Source organism: Doryrhamphus excisus, chromosome 8 (assembly GCF_030265055.1).
Source record: "Doryrhamphus excisus isolate RoL2022-K1 chromosome 8, RoL_Dexc_1.0, whole genome shotgun sequence".
Taxonomy (NCBI): domain Eukaryota; kingdom Metazoa; phylum Chordata; class Actinopteri; order Syngnathiformes; family Syngnathidae; genus Doryrhamphus; species Doryrhamphus excisus.
Window position 1 is genome coordinate 2,560,570 of NC_080473.1, and position 21,825 is coordinate 2,582,394.

At 45.1% G+C, this 21,825-nt stretch overlaps 5 protein-coding genes across 14 annotated transcripts in view; all 5 read right to left on the bottom strand.

Moving 5' to 3' along the window:
• The window catches only part of mark4b (MAP/microtubule affinity-regulating kinase 4b), a 32,540-nt gene extending 28,228 nt beyond the window's left edge, over positions 1-4,312 (bottom strand). For 5 of the 7 annotated variants that reach the window (XM_058080843.1, XM_058080842.1, XM_058080841.1 and 2 more), the window contains exon 1: positions 4,169-4,312. In XM_058080843.1, coding sequence (XP_057936826.1) covers positions 4,169-4,210 — 42 coding nt within the window. In that variant the 5' untranslated portion in view covers positions 4,211-4,312. The remainder of the gene's footprint in view (positions 1-4,168) is intronic. The other 2 variants (XM_058080847.1, XM_058080846.1) reach the window with 1 other exon arrangement.
• A 239-nt stretch (positions 4,313-4,551) lies between these two features.
• LOC131135046 (gastrula zinc finger protein XlCGF57.1-like) lies at positions 4,552-9,677 on the bottom strand. 2 transcript variants are annotated; one of them, XM_058080850.1, is made up of 7 exons: positions 9,394-9,677; positions 8,546-8,647; positions 8,277-8,463; positions 7,053-7,114; positions 6,873-6,980; positions 6,015-6,662; positions 4,552-5,288 (listed from the first exon to the last, which is right to left on the bottom strand). In XM_058080850.1, exons 1-7 carry the CDS (start codon positions 9,550-9,552, stop codon positions 5,022-5,024), a joined length of 1,533 nt encoding a protein of 510 aa, XP_057936833.1. In that variant the 5' UTR covers positions 9,553-9,677; the 3' UTR covers positions 4,552-5,021. The 2 variants fall into 2 exon arrangements, with proteins under 2 accessions (XP_057936833.1, XP_057936832.1); XM_058080849.1 differs by having other exon boundaries at positions 6,015-6,665; positions 9,394-9,676.
• Positions 9,678-10,235: 558 nt separating this feature from the next.
• LOC131135048 (zinc finger protein 227-like) lies at positions 10,236-12,037 on the bottom strand. The gene is made up of 3 exons (XM_058080851.1): positions 11,975-12,037; positions 11,810-11,892; positions 10,236-11,738 (listed from the first exon to the last, which is right to left on the bottom strand). Exon 3 carries the CDS (start codon positions 11,533-11,535, stop codon positions 10,312-10,314), a length of 1,224 nt encoding a protein of 407 aa, XP_057936834.1. The 5' UTR covers positions 11,536-11,738; positions 11,810-11,892; positions 11,975-12,037; the 3' UTR covers positions 10,236-10,311.
• Positions 12,038-12,157: 120 nt separating this feature from the next.
• Positions 12,158-17,656, bottom strand: LOC131135045 (zinc finger protein 665-like). Its single transcript, XM_058080848.1, has 5 exons — positions 17,061-17,656; positions 16,647-16,864; positions 16,332-16,395; positions 13,081-15,330; positions 12,158-12,305 (listed from the first exon to the last, which is right to left on the bottom strand). Exons 1-4 carry the CDS (start codon positions 17,455-17,457, stop codon positions 13,760-13,762), a joined length of 2,250 nt encoding a protein of 749 aa, XP_057936831.1. The 5' UTR covers positions 17,458-17,656; the 3' UTR covers positions 12,158-12,305; positions 13,081-13,759.
• Positions 17,657-19,556: 1,900 nt separating this feature from the next.
• The window catches only part of LOC131135042 (spectrin beta chain, non-erythrocytic 4-like), a 34,928-nt gene continuing 32,659 nt past the window's right edge, over positions 19,557-21,825 (bottom strand). For all 3 annotated transcript variants that reach the window (XM_058080837.1, XM_058080839.1, XM_058080838.1), the window contains 2 exons: positions 20,731-20,773; positions 19,557-20,652 (listed from right to left, as the gene is read on the bottom strand). In XM_058080837.1, coding sequence (XP_057936820.1) covers positions 20,344-20,652; positions 20,731-20,773 — 352 coding nt within the window. In that variant the 3' untranslated portion in view covers positions 19,557-20,343. The remainder of the gene's footprint in view (positions 20,653-20,730; positions 20,774-21,825) is intronic.

The window sequence follows — 21,825 nt, forward strand, 5'->3', positions numbered from 1 at the left end:
GCCCGAGCTTTAAGCCGGAAACGTCCCTGCGACTGGCCCACTTTCCTTGACCTTACTGCCACAAACACTTCAGAGTCTGCTTTAGCTGGCCAGTGCCCGCAACAGCACACGTCGGCAATGTGGCCAAAATATAGGTCATCTCATATCAAACTTTGTACATATCAAACACGGTTGAGTGGGCCTCAGTGGACCACATGATGAAGAGCCTGAGGTGTTCCTCCTCAGTGCAGTTAACTCTGCGCTGGGTACATGCGGGGCGAGCGCCAGAGCTTTGGCTAACAAGTTGTGACAGCGAGCTCATGACTTGTTGGCTTAGTCCAGGAAACAAGAAGAACATGAAGAAGAAGAAGAAAAAAAACCAACACACAGCCCCGCCTGTGCGCACAAGCACTAAGCCACGCCCACTTTAGGACTTCCTTTTCTTGCTGAAACACATCTGATTCAAACTCATGACTTGATCCAACAACGTTTTAGTCCTGCAGCACAGATAAAGCGGTCCACCATATAACATGCCGTGGCACTGGCGCTAACTAGCTGCACTAATGAAAAACAAAAACACAACATGCTGGGTGCTGCATCATAGGATGGTGTGTTTTGGGTTTTTCTTTGTCTTTTTTTGCAGCACTTCTTCCAGAAAGGTGAGCGTCAATAAGGAGTGTGAAGAGAAGCGTATAGACAGGAAGTTACACCCTCACATTCAAAGTCAATTCAACATGTTATGCTATTAACAGCGGTTTATTTCTTTTAAGAATGTTAAAATGTCACCTTTGATTATATGATGGCCACTGGAACATGTTTATTTTGACATTATGCCCTTTGGATTTGGATTGAATAGTTCCCAAACAAAGTCATTTGTGATATTCGTAAGAAGTAAACGTATACAATTACAAGGGAAGGTACGGTATAGTGGAACAAACAGATTGCGTGCCAGTTTGGGACCATAATGAATGCTTGCTGGAACTAAAAGCATGAGATGACCCGATAACTATGAATGCGAATTGAAATGTATATGGACACATGAAGATGACCGAAAGGGAAAGGAATGATCATGTCCCCACACCCTGCATGGTAAGATTGCTAGCAAGACGAGGGGTGATCGGACAGGAAAAAAATGGAGTGACAAAACATATTCATGTTATTAGGGTTACTTGTATCGACATTTCAATTTGTACTTGTAAATTACACCTGTTGGGACTTCATCCATGGAACAACAGACTTTGATTACCGGTATGAATTCTCACCACGGGCACAATAAACCCTTACACGGGCTACTGTTGCGGCCATAACACGCGCAAAGCTAAAACTCAACTCTGAGGCCCCAACGTCACTTCCTGTCTGCGGAACACTTTTACAGCAACACAAGTCTTATTCATGTCTTAAATCACTTATTTTTTGTTATTATGGTCTTGAACAGGATTTTGATGCTCTACATAGAAAAACATTACATTTATAAATACTAATTATATATACTTTATAAAGTAAGCAAGCTTGCTGTGCACCAAAAATATGACACTGGTGCTCTCTCTAGAGCAGGGGTCTCAAACACGCGGCTAGTTTGATATGAAAAGTTTAATGTTAGTGCGGCCCACACTAGTTTGATATGGATGCTGTATGGTATCATGTACCCAGAAAAAAATATTACGTTTGATTAATGTTCATGTTAAAGGTTAAATAACTGTTAATAGTCATCCTCCCTATCCGTGTGGAAGTGGTAAGTTTTTGGCTTTTTAAGTTTAAAGGAAATAACTTTGAGGCTACTGTTTAGGTCGCTAGCTCTCTAGTTTGCGAGTTAGCATGTGTCTCAAGACCCTGCAGTTGTGTAATATGTTGTAAATAAAAAGAGCATAAATGTGACTATAGTTGTGTTTTGTCATGTCTACAGGGCTCTAATAACGCTTTGTTCATTTTAATCTGAAGGAAAAATAATTTGTCTACCCACCAACTATATGTGGTTTCTTAATTTTTAATTATTTGCCGTTATTATTATATTTATTTATTACTGATTGATTGATTTTCTTTATTCTTGATCTTATTTTGTGTAGAAAAATAAAAAGTAAGATATTTGAGAACAGTGAAATGTTTTATCTGAGCTTTTCTTGTAGAAAATCGGAACCAAAGCAAAGTTTATTCATTTTTCTGTTTTTAATAACTGTGTTTGTTTTTTTTTGGGAAAACCTGATGCGGCCCAGCCTCGCCCAGACCCTAGCTCCAGTGGCCCCCAGGTAAATTGAGTTTGAGACCCCTGCTCTAGAGACATCCACCTTGACATCATGATGCAAAGCTAAGCTTATACAATGTGTAAGTTTGTTTGCACAATGTGTCCTCCATTTACCAAAGTTTACCTGGATGGTAAGCGGCAACCAGGACAACATGAACGTGTAGATTTGTTTAAAGAAAATGGGCATTTCACAGCACAGCCCCTGCCCCCCCCCCCCCCCCCCCCCTCATGTGACCACACAGCAGCACAGAAGCAATAGAGAGGAGCACTTCATGGTGGCCTTGCAATCAGTTGGATTAAATATTGATCTGCTGGGGTGGGGGCAAATGGAACCAACAACTGCCCCTCCTTGAAAGACCTGGATAAAGTGTAGACTGCAGTATCTGTGTATGTGTTAACGCGTTATCACAATAGACAGAAAGTGCGTTCATGCTTGACAGTGACAATAATGTGCATGAATGTGTAGGTATGTACTTACATGATCAGGGTTCCTTTCGTTTCCAGGCAGTGATGTGCGTAAAGACATGATGGTTCCTGAGTGGACTTCCGGTCAGGAGAAAGGAAATGAGCAGTGTGTGCGTGTGTCTGTCAATAACACTCCTCGTTTGACCAAAATGACTCATACAATCTTCATGGTGAAGGCAGCAGGGATCAGGACACCGACAAAGAGTTCAATAATGAGCTACTTTCAGCTCCTGAGGCTCTACAAGTCGGCATCATCCAAGACACAAAAAAAATTGAAAAATAACAGCCCAGACTGAACCCCCCTCTCTCTCCCCCTCTAATGGGGGTTCACTCTCTCCGGGTCCTCCGGCTCGATGGTTCCATTCCTGTGGACAGACGGCCGCTAAGGAGATGATCCGGCAGGTTAAGAAGCAAATGTCCTCTGCTGAGAAGACTAACAAAGCTGAGGACAATTAAAGGGAGAAAAGCGGCCACTGCTAGCTTGCTAGCTAGCAAGTAAGCTAGCTTTGTCCACACTAAAAATGTCGAGTCAGAACGGGAACTGTACGAAAAAGACGCGCAGGGGTCGCCTTTGAAGACATGTTGGTGTCCTTGTCAAGCGAAAGCTTCTTGGTCTTCGCTCCTCTCATTCGATCAAAGAAGCGGATGCGGCGAATGAAAAGTGTCCGCTGTCTGATGATGACTGGAGGCGGAACAAAAGGGGATAGCTCCTCTCTGGTAATAATCGGTGTTTTTCCTGTTCGAGGAGTGAAGAAATCGGTACCGTACCGTTAGCAGGAAACGGCGGTGACACTAGGAAGAGGCAGGCGGACACTGAAGACCGTCTTGACTGCCTGGATGTCTCCTGGTGTCCTCTCCCGCTACGCCTACAATGGCCGTGGTGCGTTCACACAACCTTAGTAATCTGCGTTTGTCGCTCTCATACAGTTCAGTGGCGATGCGTTCAAGGTCCCTCGTAACCTATACTTCTCCCATTCCTCATTCCTCGCGATGCATTCATTTACCATAGTAACTAGCGCTTCTGACGCCCCCACCCGATGACCCCAATGGTAACGATGCGTCACTCATGCTGTACAAGTTTATTGACAATAACCGTTTATTTCCTGATTTAAGTCACAAACAACACACTCGTTTGCCTCTATAAAATACTGAACTACAGTTTATATATAATAGACTGCACACTGCATACATATTCTTATTTTTTTTTTTACAAAACGTCACTTGACTAAGCACACATTGGCAAAAATGACCATGGACTCTGTGGGTCATTTAATGAGTCTCTGGTAATTACAACGAGGTTATAAATACTAATATGTATATAAAACTACCACTATGATCACACTGTACATAAAAATGGGCACAGACAGTATTTTCTGCAACAAATATTTTGATTTCCTGAGAAATCTTAACAGCCATTAAATCTATCCACACATTTAATGCAAAAGAGTTGAGTCACTGTTCAGACTGTCTTAAAATGTGTCTTACCTGAACCGATCTGGACCTGATGGAGCGAACCCAAGGCCTCATTCTTCCCTCAAAGCTTAAAAAGTCAAAATTCCAGACTGACGGAAAGTATAAAGAAGCCGGTGCATCGATAGACACAGTCGTCTCTGGGCGGAGGCTAAGAGTTACACTGTGACAATCAATGCTGGAAAGAACAATGAGAGCAGCGTTCCATATTTCCATTCAGTGGTGAGGATGTACGCAACATGATGAGTGCTCCGGCGTCCACATCGGTGTCCGGTCAGCTGCGGATAAACCAATTAGTGGGGGAAAATACTGGATGTGGAATCATCAATACTGCAAAGTACTCGAGTGACATTCTGTTGATGTGTTGTCACATCAACACATAAAAGGGGTTAAAACATAGTGAGACCAAAGCGAACCCTTCACATCTTCAATTTATTTACTATTTACTTGAGACTTAATTACAATACACAAATATTGTTGCACTAACCTGCCTTTCATAATCAATAATGTCACATGAGTCAATACAAAAGTCAGTTTTTGGTGCATGCTTGGACCAGTCATCAAACACAAGCTTTCTGGATCTCATTGGGAAACCAAACTAAAGTTTCCGTCTATTTTTAAAGCTTTGTGTGTTAACAGCGGGCCGCTTATTCATATGCACACAAGAATAAGTAGTTATCATAGCTATAGCTATATCATAGCTAGCATCTTAACTTTTTGGACACCCTCACCAGTACCCGAGAGTATCTCACAAGTATCTAATACATTTTAAAAAAGTGACAAAGTGGTTTCCATCCATGTTGCCATTTAACTGTCACAGTTTCACATCAACGTGCTCCTGCCTGGGTGTGCGGAGTGTAGACGGGGGTCACACGTAGAAGCACTTGTGGTCCTTCAGGTTCCTCATGTAGGCGAAACCCTTGCCGCACTTGTCGCACATGAACTGCTTCTCGCCCGTGTGGATCTGCTGGTGGGCTTTCAGGCTGTTGCCCTGGTTGAAGCTGCGGCCGCACACGTCGCAGCTGTACGGCTTCTCGCCCGTGTGGATGCGCTGGTGGCGGTTCAGGTTGCCCGTGTTGCTGAAGCACTTGCCGCACGCGTTGCAGACAAAGGGTTTCTCGCCTGTGTGCACCGCCTGCACGGGACAGGGAACACAGGTCAGTTGTTTAATCTCTCAGCTTTTATGGGGTCAGCAAAATTCTAAGTCCTTGAAGGCTACATAAGAAAACAAACGATACAAGTGTCCACTTTGATATTTTATCTTTTTTTTTCATTTTGTAAAAAGGTTTAAAAAATTAATTTAAACTATTTTTAAAGACAAAGCTTAAAGTTAAAATAATTATTGCTGTCAACATTTTCACATTTCTTTTAACATTATCCATCCATCCATTTTCTCTACCGCTTATCCTCACGAGGGTCGCGGAGGTGCTGGAGCCTATCCCAGCTGTCTTTGGGCAAGAGGCGGGGTACACACTGGACTGGTCGCCAGCCAATCACAGGGCACATATAGACAAACAACCATTCACACTCACATTCATCAAATCTAACCATTCAAATCTATATATAGTTCTAATATTTATTTGCATATTGGATGTTTTTTTTTGTACAAAATTAAGCATGCTGCCCTTGGTGGGGAAAAAGCTTGAACACCCCTGGCTGAGCATATCTTCACTTTGACTCATTTGTGCATGTTTACCAGAGAATAATTGCTCCACCTAGTGGTGAAGCTAGTAATTACACTATTATGACCCAGAAAGTCATAAATAAGTCAATATTTACCATGGAGGTTCTATTTTGGTCCATACTTGAGAAGAACGGTACAAAATGAGAAGATGTTCCAAATGAAAAACTATGAAAGTACCTTGTGTGACTTGAGGCTACTGTGCTGCGTGAAGGCGCGTCTGCAGACGTCGCAGGAGAAGGGCTTCTCTCCGCTGTGTATCTTCTGGTGAACCTTCAAGTAACTGGACGATTTGAAGCTCTTTCCACACAGGGCGCAAGTGTGCAGCCTGTCCACCGTGTGGTGCTGCTGATGGGAGCGCAGCTCCATGATGGAGCCCATGCGCTGGCCGCAGAGGACGCACTCGCAGGGGACGACGGCAGCGTGTGTCTGGAGGTGAAGGCGCAACGACTCCACGCAGGCCGTGGCGGTGCCACAGGCTACGCAGGACAGTGACTTGGCGGCGGGGTGAGATGAATTCTGGTGCATTTTCAGGGCGCTCTTCTGGTTGAATGTCTTGCCGCAGGTGTCGCAGCTGAAGGGCCGCTCGCCCGTATGGATCCTCTGGTGACCTTTTAGCGTGTCGGCCTGGTTGAAGCTCTTGCCGCAGGTGTCACACCTGAAGGGCTTCTCCCCCGTGTGGATGCGCAGGTGGCGCTGCAGGTTTCCGTGTATGGTGAAGCTCTTATGGCAGAAGTGGCAGCTGGACGCTACCTTACGCCTGTGCAAGCCTTGCCGCGCTTTGACTCGTCTGGATGTTCTTGTGTGTCCTGCATTGCTGGCATCTTCCTGCTGAGTGGAGGGAAATGGGTGACAACATCGTACAATTGGTGTGGAAGTGTGCTGTCCAAAAAAATGGAGGAACCAAGTGAGGGAGATGATAGATTTGTCTAACATTTGGTGCTCATAAAAGGCTCTCTACTGTTATATCATCATGAAAACTTCACTTTTGGGCGTAATAGGAGAATACAATGACTTCAAAACCAAGATGGAAGTCACCTGATAGTCTGGATCATTGTGCTCGTAGTTTGGGTCTAAGATGTCTCCTTGCTGAGGCATCCTCTGCTCAAGACATGCATCCTCCAGTGGCGCTGGATGGACACTTTCCTGAGAGACAGACACAATCTGGTGAAATAGGTCCAGACTGCGGGATGAAACAGGCGAGGTCGTATTTAGTACCTCGTAGGTTCTGCCCTTCCACAGGTGAACGATGGGCGATCGCTTGACCCCAGCACCACCAGCTGCAAATGTAAACAATGTCAGCTTCAGCTCCTTACAGCCTTGGCGGCCATTTCTGCACCATCACATGGAGAAGAAACCGGAGTACCCGGATAAAACCCACACACACACACGAAGAGAACATGCAAACGCCACACAAGCGGAGAATCGAACCCAGGTCTTCCCGATCTCCTAACTGTGTGGCCTACACGCTAAGCACTCATCCACCGTGCGGCCTACTTTATACTATAATTAATAAATCACTGCTGTTTCTTGAGGCTGCACGGTGTAAAGTGGTTAGCACACAGGCCACACACCCAAGTTAGATTCCACCCTCGGGCATCTTTGTGTGGAGTTTGCATGTTCTCCCTGTACATGCATGTTTTTTCTCTGGGTACTCCGGTTTCCTCCCACATTCCAAAAACATGCTAGGTTAATTGGCGACTCCAAATTGTCCATAGGTATGAATGTGAGTGTGAATGGTTGTTTGTCTATATGTGCCCTGTGATTGGCTGGCCACCAGTTCAGGGTGTACCCCGCCTCTCGCCCGAAGACAGTTGGGATAGGCTCCAGCACCCCCGCGACCCTCGTGAGGATAAGCAGTAGAAAATGAATGAATGAATGCTGTTTTTTGTTTGAATATTAGTCAAAAAATATGCATATTCAAGCAAACTGTATATATTTTTGGCCCAAATCAGAGGTCCACAATTATTTTCTGTCATGCTGAAAATAACTGATATCTAGTTATTTATCTGAACCGGACAGACTGAACCCAGCTAAATGCAACAAAATGGAGAGCTATGGCCGTAATCACCATGGCATCTGGCCCACTATTTGAGAAGCACTGGCCTATATTGAGCATTTTCAAGCATAAAAACGTCTACATGGACAAAGATACCAGTGCAAGGGATTCAGAAGACGCATTCAAAGACACGTTGTGATATGTAGTGTTCTACACTGGTCACTAGGTGTCAGTAATGTTACATTAATAAGACAACAGCCACCTAGGAAAAAGCCAACCAGATAGCATGGGAAAACTACCACGGTTGGCCTGGTTACCAATTTCCTGGGTAACACCTGTGTTAAATAAGGTGTACAACCATGAATAATGTTGCACACTTCTTATGACACGAACCAAAAACCTCCATAGATTCATTTCAGTCCTGTTGGAAACACTGGAGTCACCTCTGCCTCGTTTCCTCCTGGGGCGCTGCGAGGAGCGAGCATTCTCTCCTTCTGTGCCGGTGAGGCCGCCTTCCTCCCCCCCATGCTCCTCCTCAATGGGGCCTCCAGTCAGCAGCAGACTCAGCTCAGTCTCAGCCACCTCCAGCCTTCTCCTCAGCTCCTCCACCTCAGCTTCGCCCTGCGTCACCTGCAAACCGACAGAGATCCTCATCAGTTATTGCAAAAGCTTGACCACTGGCGCTGCGTGAAACTGTGAAAGTGATCAATACTTCTAAGAGCAGCAGAGAAGAACATTCTTGGAAAAGCTGGCAGATCTTCTCGGACACTCCTTGAGCCAGAGACGTCATGAAGGTGTTGAGATGGTGGACCACCTGATGGGGGACGACACATCTTACTGCCTCATGCACAAAAATTATGGGTAGTAGACCAATCAATAAAGATCTGATTTTGGGGTAAAAGACACCTGGAGACATGCACATCCTCAGAGAGCTAGTAGCTCCTGTAGATATCCAGGCCTGAATAAATATATAAATACATGATCAATAATAAAAATAGCTGTTTTTATTTAGATTTGCAGGAGTGTGAGTGTTGGTGTTACAAATTGAGAAGTACAGCGACACAAGGTTGTGACAGAAGATGGTCAGCCAGGCCTCTGATGTCAGAAGCAGCTGCTAGCGGTTAGTTAGTCTGACAATCACAGCTAGCTATGATCAACGGATGCTAATCCATTCATTGCCAGTAGTTTCATTCAAAGAAAACGTCCGTCAACTTTTCTCCAATTGTGAACAAATCTGCGGGTGACGCGCGTCTAGACATACACCGACTAGATTACACCTAGTGGATGTCCCCGCACAAAATGGCGACCAAACATGGCTCTTCGTGGGGGGAATGTTGTATCTCAACAATATGCTCATACATGTTAATGTGCTTTTGGTTTGAGATAAACTCGGTAGCGACGCGTTGTGAGTTTGGCTCGGCATCTCCGGTAAGCTAACGTGCTAGCTCTTCTATTTCTATGATCAGACGCTGCTGTTGCTGAAGGCAAGCAGAGTGGAAGAAGACAAATATGGACACATATCATAACTGAAAATATAATAGTTGTCACAAATCAAAGTACCTTATCGTCAGACGATGCTTGCACGCTGTCTTTCTCGCTCGGTGACTCTTCCTGTGGACTTTTCGCGTTTGAGGCACTCATAACTTTGCTCATTTCTTTCACGGAAGTGTCAACCATTTGCTCCAAAATGGCCACCACCCGCGCCTCTAAATCTGACATGATGACAAACTCACTAAACGTAAAAGTGTAATAACTGTGGCGTTGTTAAGTAATATTAACCCTATCTATCGTGAAACGCCGCACAACACAAAACAGGATGTGATGTCATATCGTAAGGTGGTTTCGAAATAAGAACACGTTGTAGTTTTAGACACTAATCATTTTTGGAAATTTAAAAAACACCCTACAATATGTTTGTTGTCAATGTACCAAAGTAACAACATAGCATATAAATAAAAATCTAAACGTATTAATTTGTATGTTACTGTTATTTCATGAGTCACGCCGAGGTTGTGCTGATAACTTCCGGCCCTGTAATTCCGCGTTATTTAGATTAAAATGTACTAATTTAGATTTCCTAAGGTTTTGACATATAATAATCTGTTCTGCTAGCAAGACACACGCAATTCAATGACATCATAAAAATGTGATTCGTGTAACTATGGCAAATCTTTTTCAAATTTCAAGTAGTTTTGCTGTGTGCGGGTTAAAAACTGAAATATTTGTGATTATTTAATCCTAGCATAGAAGCCCATTTTAAACACTGAAAGACAGATATTGTGTATCTACTGTACTGTATGTACCTCAATCAATTGGTCATTTGTTGCGATACAGGCTTAATTAAGACTTAATTAATTCAGATTTAGATGCAAGGTAACACAATAAACCATTGATATATCCTGTTTGTTTTATTGGCATGTCAGCGTAATCATTATACATACAATTCTTCTATTTGCAGTGCTGGGATTGGGTCACATGTCATGTGTATGATGTCACCAGAGTGTTTACCGCACACACGTGTCTCTTGAGCTGCCTGGAGTCGGAGAAGCCGAGCCCGCAAGTGTCGCAGGTGTACGGCCGCTCCCCCGTGTGCACCTGCATGTGGAACTTGACATGCCCCAACTGCCGGAATCGCACACCGCAGACCTCGCACTCGTACGGCTTCTCGCCCGTGTGGATCCTCAGATGTCGGCAGTAGTTGGTGTAGACCCGGAACGCCTTCCCGCACTGCTCGCACCTGTGAGGCTTCTCACCCGTGTGCTGCAGTTTGTGCGACTTGAGGGCGTGCTGGATGATGAAGGTCTTCCCGCACACGTCGCAGGCGTAGGGCCGCTCCCCCGAGTGCGTCCTGAGGTGGTAGTCGAAGGTGGCCTTGTACAGGAAAGACTTGCTGCAAACGTGGCAGCTATACGGCGTGCTGCCCGTGTGGACCTGCTCGTGTTTCTTGAGGGATGTTGCCGAGTGGAAGCCTCGCTGGCAGGTCTGGCAGGTGAAGGGCGTCACCTCCACCGTGGTTCTGTCCCGTCTGAAGATGACCCTGCGGTTCGCTCGCGTCCCAGCTCGCCTTCGCGTGCCTTCCCCCGCCAAGTCGCCCTCACGGTGGACCAGCTTCTGGTGCTTCTGCAGCTGGCAGTTGTAGAGGAAGGTCTTCCCGCAGAGGTCGCACATGAAGGACTTGGAGGCTCCGTGGAGCAGCATGTGAGCTTTCAGCTTGTCTTGGACGAAGCTCACGCCGCACACGTGACATGTGAACGGCCGCTCGCCCGTGTGAATGCGCATGTGCCGTTTGAGGTTCTGCCGCAGCGTGAAGCCGGCGCCGCACGTCTCGCACGTGAACATTTTGCCCCTGTGCACCGCCATGTGAGTGCGCAGTGATCGCTTCTTGGTGAAGGCTTTGCCGCACACGCCACACTTGTGAGGGTACTCGCCCGTGTGGACGCTCCGATGGCAGCGCAGTGCCACGGCGTAGCGGAAACTCTCGCCGCACTCCTCACACTTGTGCGGCTTGTCGGCGCTGTGCACTGTGCGGTGGGCCTGCAGGCACTGGCGGCTCTTGAAGGCCTTGCCGCACGTGGCGCACATAAAGGGGCGGGCGTCTCTGTGGACGAGGTCATGAGATTTGAGGAGCACCTTGCTCTTGAACGTCTTCTCGCAGAGGTTGCACGCGAAGGTCTGCAGCTTCTTCTCTTCGTGCTGCAGCATGTGGCGCTCCAACGTGGACGCATTGCGGAAGGTTCTCGGACACTGGGGGCAGGTCAGAGGCTCTTTGTGAGTGTCAGCGTGCTTCCTCAGATGAAGCTGGCGGCTGAAGCTCTTCTTGCACACATCACATTCAAAGACCTTCTTCTGGACTGCGGCACGGGGAAGCTCCAGGGACTCTGCGGGCGGAGTCGTGACAATGTCCTCTGTGGAAGCGTTGCATGATTTAGTGAAGGATGTGGAATCATCTTCTCATTTTACCTAAACAGCACCTTACCTTACCTTCTTGTCTGCTGGCTGATGATGACTCGGCGCCGCAGTTCACCTCCTTTGTCCTTTCTTCACCATCTGAACTGTGAACTTTGACACAAGTTAAGACGCAATTGTACATATGTTCTGTTCCTTTTTATTATGGTTCACATTTAGACATTTCACCACGTACCTTCATCATGGCTGCCATTTCCGTCAGCAGCCGCCGACTCATCTTTGGCTAACTCATCAGCTGATTTAACCAGCGTCCCAAGGGGCTTCAAGGTGAAGATCCATCCAGTCTGCTCGTTCAACACGGGGCATCCATTCATCACATTTTCTCGCCACGTTCTAGCGTTGTCAAAGTTGTCCGTCGCAGTCTTAAGCTTGTGCTCCAGCTGGCACACTTTGTCCTTCAATGCCAACTTCTCCTTGTTCTCGGCCGCAAACAGCTGCTGGAAAATAGCGCTGATCTTTCTGCTGGCCTCCTGAGCCAACATGTCCACCACTTTGTCCAATCCTGGCTACAAAAAAAATTAATCCCATTTTAGTTTTTTGCCTTTTGATTCTATGATATGCTAGCATGCCACATTGTTTAGGGGTATCCAAATATGGATAGTATTGGGTTGATTCATGATGATATTTATATATTTTCAGTTCTCTTCTGTGTATTTTCACTGATATCTGAGTTTTTTTCTATTTGTACAGTTATGTATTACTATAAAACTAAGAGAAAAAGTTTTTGGACCAATAGTTTTAGTTAATTAGCCAGTAGTTGTTTTTGCTTTTCTTTTTTGCATATTTGTTAAATTGTGTGTTTTATTCTCATTAAATGGTGATCCATAAATTAAAGGCAAAATCACAAAATCGTTGAATTATCTTGAGAAATTTCAAGTACAACGTAAATTTGATATAAAACATAAAACCGTGGACCTCCACGCCCTTAGATGGCGCTAACGTTATGTGACACTCGGTGCTAACAGCCGTTGCTTGTCATAAAATCTCATTTAATTAAAGAAACAAATCCTCAACAAACAGTTTATTCGAAGAGAACCCGCCACACTAAGTGCTAAATTAAATAACGAACGTGAAGGTTACCTCATTTCGCCACGGTAACTTTTGTTAGTCTGGCGACACGACCAGGCGCCATCTTGGGCAGGAACGTTTCTATTAGCAAAGTCCAGTCTCTTTCTAATGTAATATCTCTGTACAACTTCAAAACATATCTGACACCCTTAACAGCAACAATCGATGTCTTCACGATGAAAGGTACCCAATAACATAATTTAAACGCTTTACCTTCACTCTCAAACTTGATCGCTGCGTGCAACTGTCTTCGTTTTTATGTCCGCTTAAATCCATTGAACTGTGAATAACAGTTTCCAAAATGGATTTCGTTTGTGTATAAAATACCAAACCTTGTGACATTTTGGCATCAAATTTATTGCAAGCTGCCTGTCATAACAAAAGAGAGCAGAGTCGGACTTCTGTTTTCCGGCCGCTCGCTAACGAATACCACACCCGGAAGTGCATGCCACACGGAACTGACTTCAAAATAAAACCTGTTTTGTCTTCAAAATTCTTAGGAAGAGCAGCAAGACACTGCACAATAAAAGGCGAACTGAAACACACTCAACAAAAAACATACAGAAAATGCTTGAAAAAAAAACACGTAAATATATTGCAATTCATAATTAGTAAGTAGTTTAAGAAAATAGGAGATTTTTGTCATTTGAGAAATATGTCAGTGATGACAATATAATTCATTCAGATATAATAGGCCATGTAACTTTGGGATGAAAGATTTTGCATGAGTATAGCCTTGAACAACATAAATGCATGAGTTGACACAGAAATGCTGTATATATCTGATCAAAGTAAATGCACCGTTAGTGTTTGGACACGTTCTTGTTTAGCAGAATGGATGAGGCAGCGTTCATCTCCAAATTGCTGGAGGACTGGATGGTCCTCAAACGGCCTACGATGTGGCGCAGCTGTGCTTCTTCAGCTGTCGTGAGTCAGAGAAGCCGCGTCCACACTGCTGGCAGGAGTAGAGCTTCTGGCCCGTGTGGACTTGCAGGTGGGACTTAAGCTGGTTAGACTGGTGGAACTTCCTCTGACAGAAGGTGCACTCGAAGGGTTTCTCCCCCGTGTGGATGCGCATGTGTCGGTAGAAGTTCCCGTCCGTCCGGAAGGCCTTCCCGCACTGGTCGCACTTATAGGGCTTCTCTCCCGTGTGGATGCGCTCGTGTTGCTTGAGGCTTCCGGCCTGGAAGAAGCCCTTCCCGCACACGTCGCACACAAAGGGCTTCTCTCCCAGGTGGCTCCTCTGGTGGTAGCGAAAGGAGTACTTGTTGTGGAAGGACTTCTCACACAGGCCGCAGTTGAACTCCTTGTGCTCGCTGTGGCCTTTCTCGTGCAGTTTGAGCGAGCAGGCGGCGCTGAAGCTGCTCATGCAGATCTTACAGCTGAAAGGCTTGACCAGCAGCTTGCTCCGTTGCTTGGCCGGGAACATCTTGGGCTTGCCGTCGGCGTGCACGTACTTCTGGTGGATCTGCAGGCGACAGTTAAAGAGGAAGGTCTTGCCGCACAGGTCGCACATGAAAGGCTTCCTGGCGCCGTGCACCAGCATGTGAGTCTTGAGCTTGTTGTTGTCAGAGAAGCTCTTCCCGCAGTCCTGGCAGCTGAAGGGCTTCTCGCCCGTGTGGATGCGCAGGTGTCTCTTCAGGTTGTTGTTGAGGCTGAACCTGGCGCCGCAGACGTGGCAGGTGAAGGGCTTCTCACCTGTGTGCACCATGCTATGGCGTTTGAGCGCCGTGCCCGTGCGGTAGGAGCGGTTGCACACCTCGCACACGAAGGGCGTGATGCCGGTGTGCTTCCTTTTGTGCACGGTCAGCGAGTGGGCGTACTTGAAGGTCTCATCGCAGTCGGGACATTTGTACTTCTTTGCGCTGGTATGGACCATTTGGTGGAATCGCAGCGTGTCCTTGCTCTTGAACTCCTTGCCACAGGTGGCGCAGCTGAAGGGGCGATCCTCTGAGTGGACCACCATGTGACCTCGCAGCTGAACCGGGGTCTTGCACACCTTGTCGCACAGATGACACTTCAGCATCTGCTTCCACTTCTCGTGGCGAAGCAGGTGATTCTCCAGCGACTGCTCGATGCGGAAAGTCTTGCCGCATTGCTCGCAGGCGAAGGGCTTGGGCTGCTGGAGGCGCTGGTGGCGCTTGAGGTGGTTCTGCAGCGATTGCTCCTGACGATACGAACGCTTGCACAGCGGGCACGGGAAGGGTAGCGGTGTCTTTGACTCCTCGTGACGCAGGAGGTGATTCTCCAGAGACTTCTTGTCCAGAAAGCTCTGTCCGCACTGCTCGCACGGGAAAGGCCTCTTGTGGAGCGCCGTGTGCTTCTTCAAGTCGGCTTTCCAGTAGTAGGCGGCGTCGCACTCGTCACAGAAGAACCTCTTGATGGGCCGAGGCTCCTTCTTCCTTAGCCTCCGTCCTTCCACTTGATCAGAATTCATCTCATCTATGCTTCTTTCAGGAGACACTGAGAGAGAAATACAATCATCACTTTCTGTTATGCGTCTCCCATAAACCATTCTTCCTGCAAAGTGTGTCACTAGGAACCTACAATGCTGTTTTAACCGTAATCTTTCTTGAATTCTCTCTTTCTTTAGTGTCATGGTGGCTTATTTTGCAACAGTATTTTTTAAAAAGCACACAAAACAGTTTGCAGTACGCAGTGCGCTGGAACGCCTCATCAGCACAGGGCACACAGTGCTTCAATGTGCGTTCTTACACACAAATAATACACACATCCTAAAGATGATTACAGGATTCCTGAGCCAAAATCTGCCTATAGTGCCCCAAATCTGAATGAACCACTACCCATTCTTCACAGGAGTCACCCAACATGCAGATGCTTTGTTGGGGGAGAAAAAAAACATACTTTTTTGGCAAAAAACAAATCCTGCAGACATTGTACATGCGCCACCTGGTGGGAGACCTTGTGTTAAGGGAAGATATATTTATATGAAATCATGTTGGTAGCATGTAAAAAAAAAAAAAAAGCCATTACCAAAAAATGGCTTAATCCAAGACCCCCGGTACTGGAGGACTGGCTTTGTGTGATGAATACAATACACGATATGGAACTATTAACACATAGATTGAGGACTGAAGAAGACATATGTGGAGAAAAATGGATGAAGTAGACACTGTTCACGGACAGAAACCAAGGAAACGACTCAAATTACACCATGACAAGGAATGTGATATCCTAACTTGTAAACTGTGTATGTCCATTGCCTACTTTTTGTTTTGGGTTTGTTTGCATTAATGTTGACGTTTTGTTTAAAAAGAAAAATTTAAAAAATAAAGTAAAAAAAAACAAAAACAAATCCTGTGAAAACAGGCATCCACTGTACAAAAAAGAACCACGATAAAACATTGCATTTTAACATTTTTCATAATCACACAAGCCTACTATTAAAAAGGCTATTTCTCCTAAAAAATGGTGGTAAAATTCCTACTACTATCAAAAGGTACCTTGTTCAACTTTGATGCTGACCTTCCTTCTTGCTCTTCTTGAAGATGCCTCATCCGTAGAGCACTGCCACGCAAACAAAAAGTACAATCAAGTACAATGGAGAGTATCTGACAAAGGTGAGTATAGCTCTTATGTTTCAGCTTCAGAAAATCTTGTCAGACCCCAAAAGTACAGACAGTATATACTTTAGAGTAGTCACAGTACAGCTATCGACTGTCACTGAGTCAACACACGGCCCTTAATTGTCTAAAGAGCAAACAACTTACAGGCAATGACAGCAAAACGGACCAATCGAGAGCACAAAGACAGCAAACCTGCTCGGGTGGCATGTCGTCCGTGTTGACGGAACCGCAATCAGAACCGGGGCCATCATGGGCCGTGTTTCCGGGCGAGGCTGCAGGTGGAAGGATGAGCTGCGTGTGGCCGTCGGTGGGAGACGCAAGCGGTTCATCCTGGGTACCTCCGTCTCCCAGCAGTATCATTGTAGGAGTGCCGCTACCCCGGCTCACAAAGGTGAGTGCGGACTGGTGGTCTGTCAAAGGGGCGGGGCTTAGAACCAATGTTTCATTTAACTTTCTTTGACACAAATTGTAAAAAGAAATACTACCACACATTATAAACACATAAAACGTTAGAAATTGTACTAACAATATTTAAAAACGTATGTAAATGAAAAATACACAGTAATAAAACTATGTTTTAGGACCTAGTAGATATTTTAGTGCAACCTTGCAGGGTCTGGTCATGCAGCATGACGTGAGCAGCAGGCTTTGCTTCTTGCAGCTCCTTCTCCAGCTGCTCCATGTCTTTGCCCAACTGTCCCACTCGCACCTGCAGATCTTGCTCCAGCTGGCCGGCCTTCGTCTGGACCATGTCCTCCAATTGCTCCACTTTGGCCTTCAAAGCCTCGTTCTCCTCGAACAAGGTGGAGGAGAACTCCGCGAACACGGTCTGGATCTGCAGCAACAGACCTCTCTCGATCTCCTGGATGTCGTCCCCGAGCTTGGCGTCTTCCCACTCCGAGTCTGGCACCTCTTTGGCCCACACATCCCTGAAGACTGACACGGTGGCCTGGAAGGCCATCTCTACCATCGACGCCACTTCGCCGGCGAAGGTCGCCTCCATGTTTCTCCTCAAGGAGCACAAAATCGCCGATCAGGTGTAAGTGTGTGTGCTTCGAAAAAAACTTGAATAGGATGGAACAAAACAGCAGTTTTCTTTCGTGTTATGATCACGGTAGATTTATACTTAACAATGGCGGACTGTACGCCTCGGAAAAGACTCCGCAATACATTTCCGCTTCCGGTGACTTCTTCGGTTTTGTTTTTAAAGCACAATTGTGACCATGAAGGTCTCGCTGCCGCCATCTTTCGGACAGGAGAATCACTTTGGTCAAATGGGACCTGTATCATTTGTTGTGGACTCCTATAGAGCAGCTACACACGATACACACGATTTGCACACACATGACTATTCCAGCTGTATTTCCTTGGATCTCCGAAACGGTCTGTTTTAATTCATTCCACTCACGGCCCGCCTCCGGGCACGCCCACTCTGCTATGATTGGTAACACTCCCAAGACATACCTGCAGAGTCGGGGAAAAGGGCAGGCCTAAACCTTGACACGCCCATATCAGGAAGTCTGGCTTCACAGTTAGCTTGTGTTACAAAAAACTCTCTGAAACCTAGCGTTTTTATTTTACTTACTCGGTATCACAATGTAAGCATGCTAAATCAAGCACGCGGCCCGTGGGCCAAATGTGGCCCGCAGGACACTAGTTTGAGGCCCCCGCCTTGATATGAAAGTTTAATGTTAGTGCGGCCCGCGCAAGTTTGATATGGATGCTGTATGGTATCATGTGCCCAGAAAAAATTATTACGTTTGATTAATGTTCATGTTAAAGGTTAAATAACTGTTAATAGTTATCCTCCCTATCCGTGTGGAAGTGGTAAGTTTTTGGCTATTCAAGTTCAAAGGAAATAACTTGAAGGCTACCGTTTAGGTCGCTAGCTCTCTAGTTTGCGAGTTAGCATGTGTCTCAAGACCCTGCAGTTGCGCAATATGTTATAAATAAAAAGAGTATAAATGTGACTATAGTCGTGTTTTGTCATGTCTACAGGGCTCTAATAATGCTTTGTTAATTTTAATCTGAAAAAAATCATTTGTCTACCCACCAACTATATGTGGTTTCTTAAGTTTTTATTATTTGCCGTTTTATTATTATTATTATTATATTTGTTTATTTATTACTGATTGATTGATTTTCTTTATTCTTGATTTGTTTTTTATTTTTCATTTTATTTTGTGTAGAAAAATAAAAATTAAGATATTTGAGAACAGTCGAATGTTTTATCAGAGCTTTTCTTGTAGAAAATTGGAACCAAAGCGAAGTTTTTAAAATTTTTTTGTTTTTAATAAATGCCTTTTTTTGTTTTTTTTTTGGAAAACCTGATGCGGCCCAGTCTCACCCAGACCCTAGCTCCAGTGGCACCCAAGTAAATTGAGTTTGAAACCCCTGCCATAACCCTTTTCGGAGGGTTAAATTGTCTTAATGTCATGAACTTGTAAAGCATGTCTGACACAAATAAATCATACTTCCAATACAGGTCGTATCAAATATAAACACAGTAAGACACAGAGTTGTACTGATAAACCAAAATGTATTTTATTTGTCATTCCATCTCAGCTTTCCACACCGAGACCCACAGGAAAACAACAAAAATTAAGCTGCTTTTTCATGTACAGTCTGTTTTGAGGTTGGAGGCGTCCAAATGTGACATCAGAGCATTGCATCGTTAAACATTTTCTCATTCTTTCGACATTTTCACCTCGCTCACGTTGCTAGGTGTGGCGGACATGCATGAAAAATGATAGCATCCATCTGGCGTTCACAATTCATACGCGTAACATGTGTGAAAAGTCATAAAAACTATTTTTAAAAAAAAGATAAGAATGATAATGTTCAAGTTGTAAATGAACGCCCACACTTCTTTTTTCCCCAGAAAGTCACAGTGACCTGAAAGGTGCCATGTTGATTTTGGGCATCCCTTATTTGTATTAGCTTACTAGCTAACATTGCCCTAAAAATTTTTGAGTAGTTTAGCATAGTACATAATATTATATATATATATATATATATATATATATATATATATATATATATATATATATATATATATATATATATATATATATATATATATATATATATATATACACACACACATACATACATACACACATATATATATATATAATATATAATAACTGGAGGAGTGCAACTGTTTGCGTTCTTTATTTGCACTTTAGCCACATTAGCTCCACGCCTTTAGACCGGGACACTTGATTCCTCACTGTCTGACATACAATGTCACAAGGCGTGACAGCCGAAGCCGTTCCGGTTGTGATTGCGGTGTAAATGATGAACCCGTTCACGTTCACTCATTCAACTCACGCTCATGTTCACCTTTACGCTCGTTGCAGACATTGGGTCGCGACCTCTCCGCTGATGCTCACACGTGCCTGGAAGACGTTTGAACACGTGAAGCATGACAGCAGTGTAAGAAACCTGAGAGCTATGACAGACGCACAAACAAGATTTCGGTTAAGATAGCCCGTTGAAATGATTCCACTGATTCGAGGGCATGATAAAATCAAGAGAAAGGGGGGGTGTGTGATTGAAAACAAGCAGTCGTTGTGATAACAGTCAAACAGGAGAAGCATGTTAGCATTTATCCAATCATTCAGTTTGGCATAGTGGGCTTTCTCTACTAAAACACATACACACAAACAATGATGGGACAGCGCAAGCTACTTTAGCTTCTATCTCGCTGACAGCGATCGGCTTCCTCCGCACTTCCCCGGGCGGCCAACAGGGGGCAGAGCCTCGTGGCGAGGCAGGAAGAGAAGAAGGAGTAAGTTGAGTTCTTCCTTCCCGCACTTCAGTTTCCATCCACATAGGTGGGAGCAAAAAGGGGACGGGGCATGTGGCGCTTCAACCAGTCAGGTCGTCATTTTTTCTTGCTGCTCTTCTCGGAGCGCTTTGTCTCCGCCTTGCCGCCCCGGTCTGACCTCTCACCTCTGTCCTTCTCCCGCCCTCTGTCCTTCTCCTTCTCTTTCTCCTTGTCCCGCTCAGCCCGCTCAATGCGGTCGGCCCGATCCGAGCGCTCGCCGCCGCGCTCTGAACCGGCCTTGCTGCCGTCGCGGCGCGTGCCCTCGTCGGTGGATGAGGTAGTTGCTTGAGGCATGCCCCACTTGGCGATCTCCTGATGCTCACTGATGCTGCTGCTGATGTTGCTCACCCACGTCTTCAGGTCCTCCTGACGCACCCACACACAGGTCACAGGTTACAAAAGGTCACGTCCAGCGATGAATGCGTAATGTCAAGAATGTCCTACCTCGTCCTTTGCGTGGAACAAGAACTCGCTGCCGTCCTTCGTCCTGTGACCACAGCAGAGGACGCTCGTGTCAGCGTGGTTTACATTGTACAGTTCACATCACACACAATACAATATTTTGGGTGAGTTACAGAAACTTGAAAGACTCATTGGACCAACTGAAAACACCTCTTGAACCAATCTTTGTAGACATTGGACTAGTTGGAGAGTTTTTAGAGACTGTTTGGACCAACTTGACAGTCTCTTGAACTTTTTTTTTTACCAACTGAGGAGTCTTTACAGACTTACTCAAACTAAGTGAAAAGTCTTTAAAGACTTTTTGGTCCAACGGAAGAATTGTTAGGGACTGTAGGAATGTTTCTGGTCCACATTTGAAGCAGTTGTACAGCGTCTTTGTAAACTTTAAACCAACTGATGAGTCTTTACAGACTTTTTAAGACAGACTGAAGAGTCTTTTAAGACTTTTTGGATAAACTGAAAGCTCATGACAGACTTTAGACCGTCTCACTGGAACAGCCAGACAATCTTTAGGCTAGTTGTAGAGTCTTTCAGTCTTTAAAAACATTGTGGGTCAGATGGATCGTCTTTTGACCATTTTTGCAAATATTTTCAAACCAAGTGAAGAAGCTTTAGAAACAGCTTCGACCAATTGAAGACTTAAAAGACTGAAAGGACTTCAGATATTTTTGTTCCAAGGGTAGAGTCTTTAGGGACTTTAGGAATCAACTGACTTCAGAGTTTTGAAAAACCTTTTGCATGAACTGAAAGGTTTTTAGAGACTTTTGGACAAACTGCAGAGTTTGCCGGAACATCTAAACAATCTTAAGACCAGTTACAGACTCTTTCTTTCAGACGAATTCAATTTGAAGAGTCTTTAAAAACATTGTGGATCAGATGGATACTCTTTTGACCGTTTTCAGTCTTTAGAGACTGAAGGGACCAACTGAAGAGTCTTCACAGACCTTTTTGAGACCAAGTGAAGCCTCTTTAGGAACGTTTTAGACCAATTGATAAGTCTTGAAAACTTTTTGGATAAACTGAAAGGACTTTTGGACCAGTTGCAGAGTCTTGAGAACCTCACTGGAACAGCTCGAC

Bases quoted from the DNA above. Each gene is read 5' to 3' on its own strand.
- LOC131135046 (XM_058080849.1), bottom strand. From the start codon at position 9,552: ATGTCAGATTTAGAGGCGCGGGTGGTGGCCATTTTGGAGCAAATGGTT. The intron at 6,666-6,872 runs GTGACTTCCATC...CCCTCCACTCAG, and splicing joins ACAATGATCCAGACTATCAG to CAGGAAGATGCCAGCAATGC. The intron at 5,289-6,014 runs GTACTTTCATAG...TGTCCCGTGCAG, and splicing joins GTAGCCTCAAGTCACACAAG to GCGGTGCACACAGGCGAGAA.
- LOC131135048 (XM_058080851.1), bottom strand. From the start codon at position 11,535: ATGCTGCAGCACGAAGAGAAGAAGCTGCAGACCTTCGCGTGCAACCTC.
- LOC131135045 (XM_058080848.1), bottom strand. From the start codon at position 17,457: ATGGAGGCGACCTTCGCCGGCGAAGTGGCGTCGATGGTAGAGATGGCC. The intron at 16,865-17,060 runs GTTGCACTAAAA...CCCCTTTGACAG, and splicing joins GCATGACCAGACCCTGCAAG to ACCACCAGTCCGCACTCACC. The intron at 16,396-16,646 runs GTTTGCTGTCTT...TTTGCGTGGCAG, and splicing joins ACGACATGCCACCCGAGCAG to TGCTCTACGGATGAGGCATC.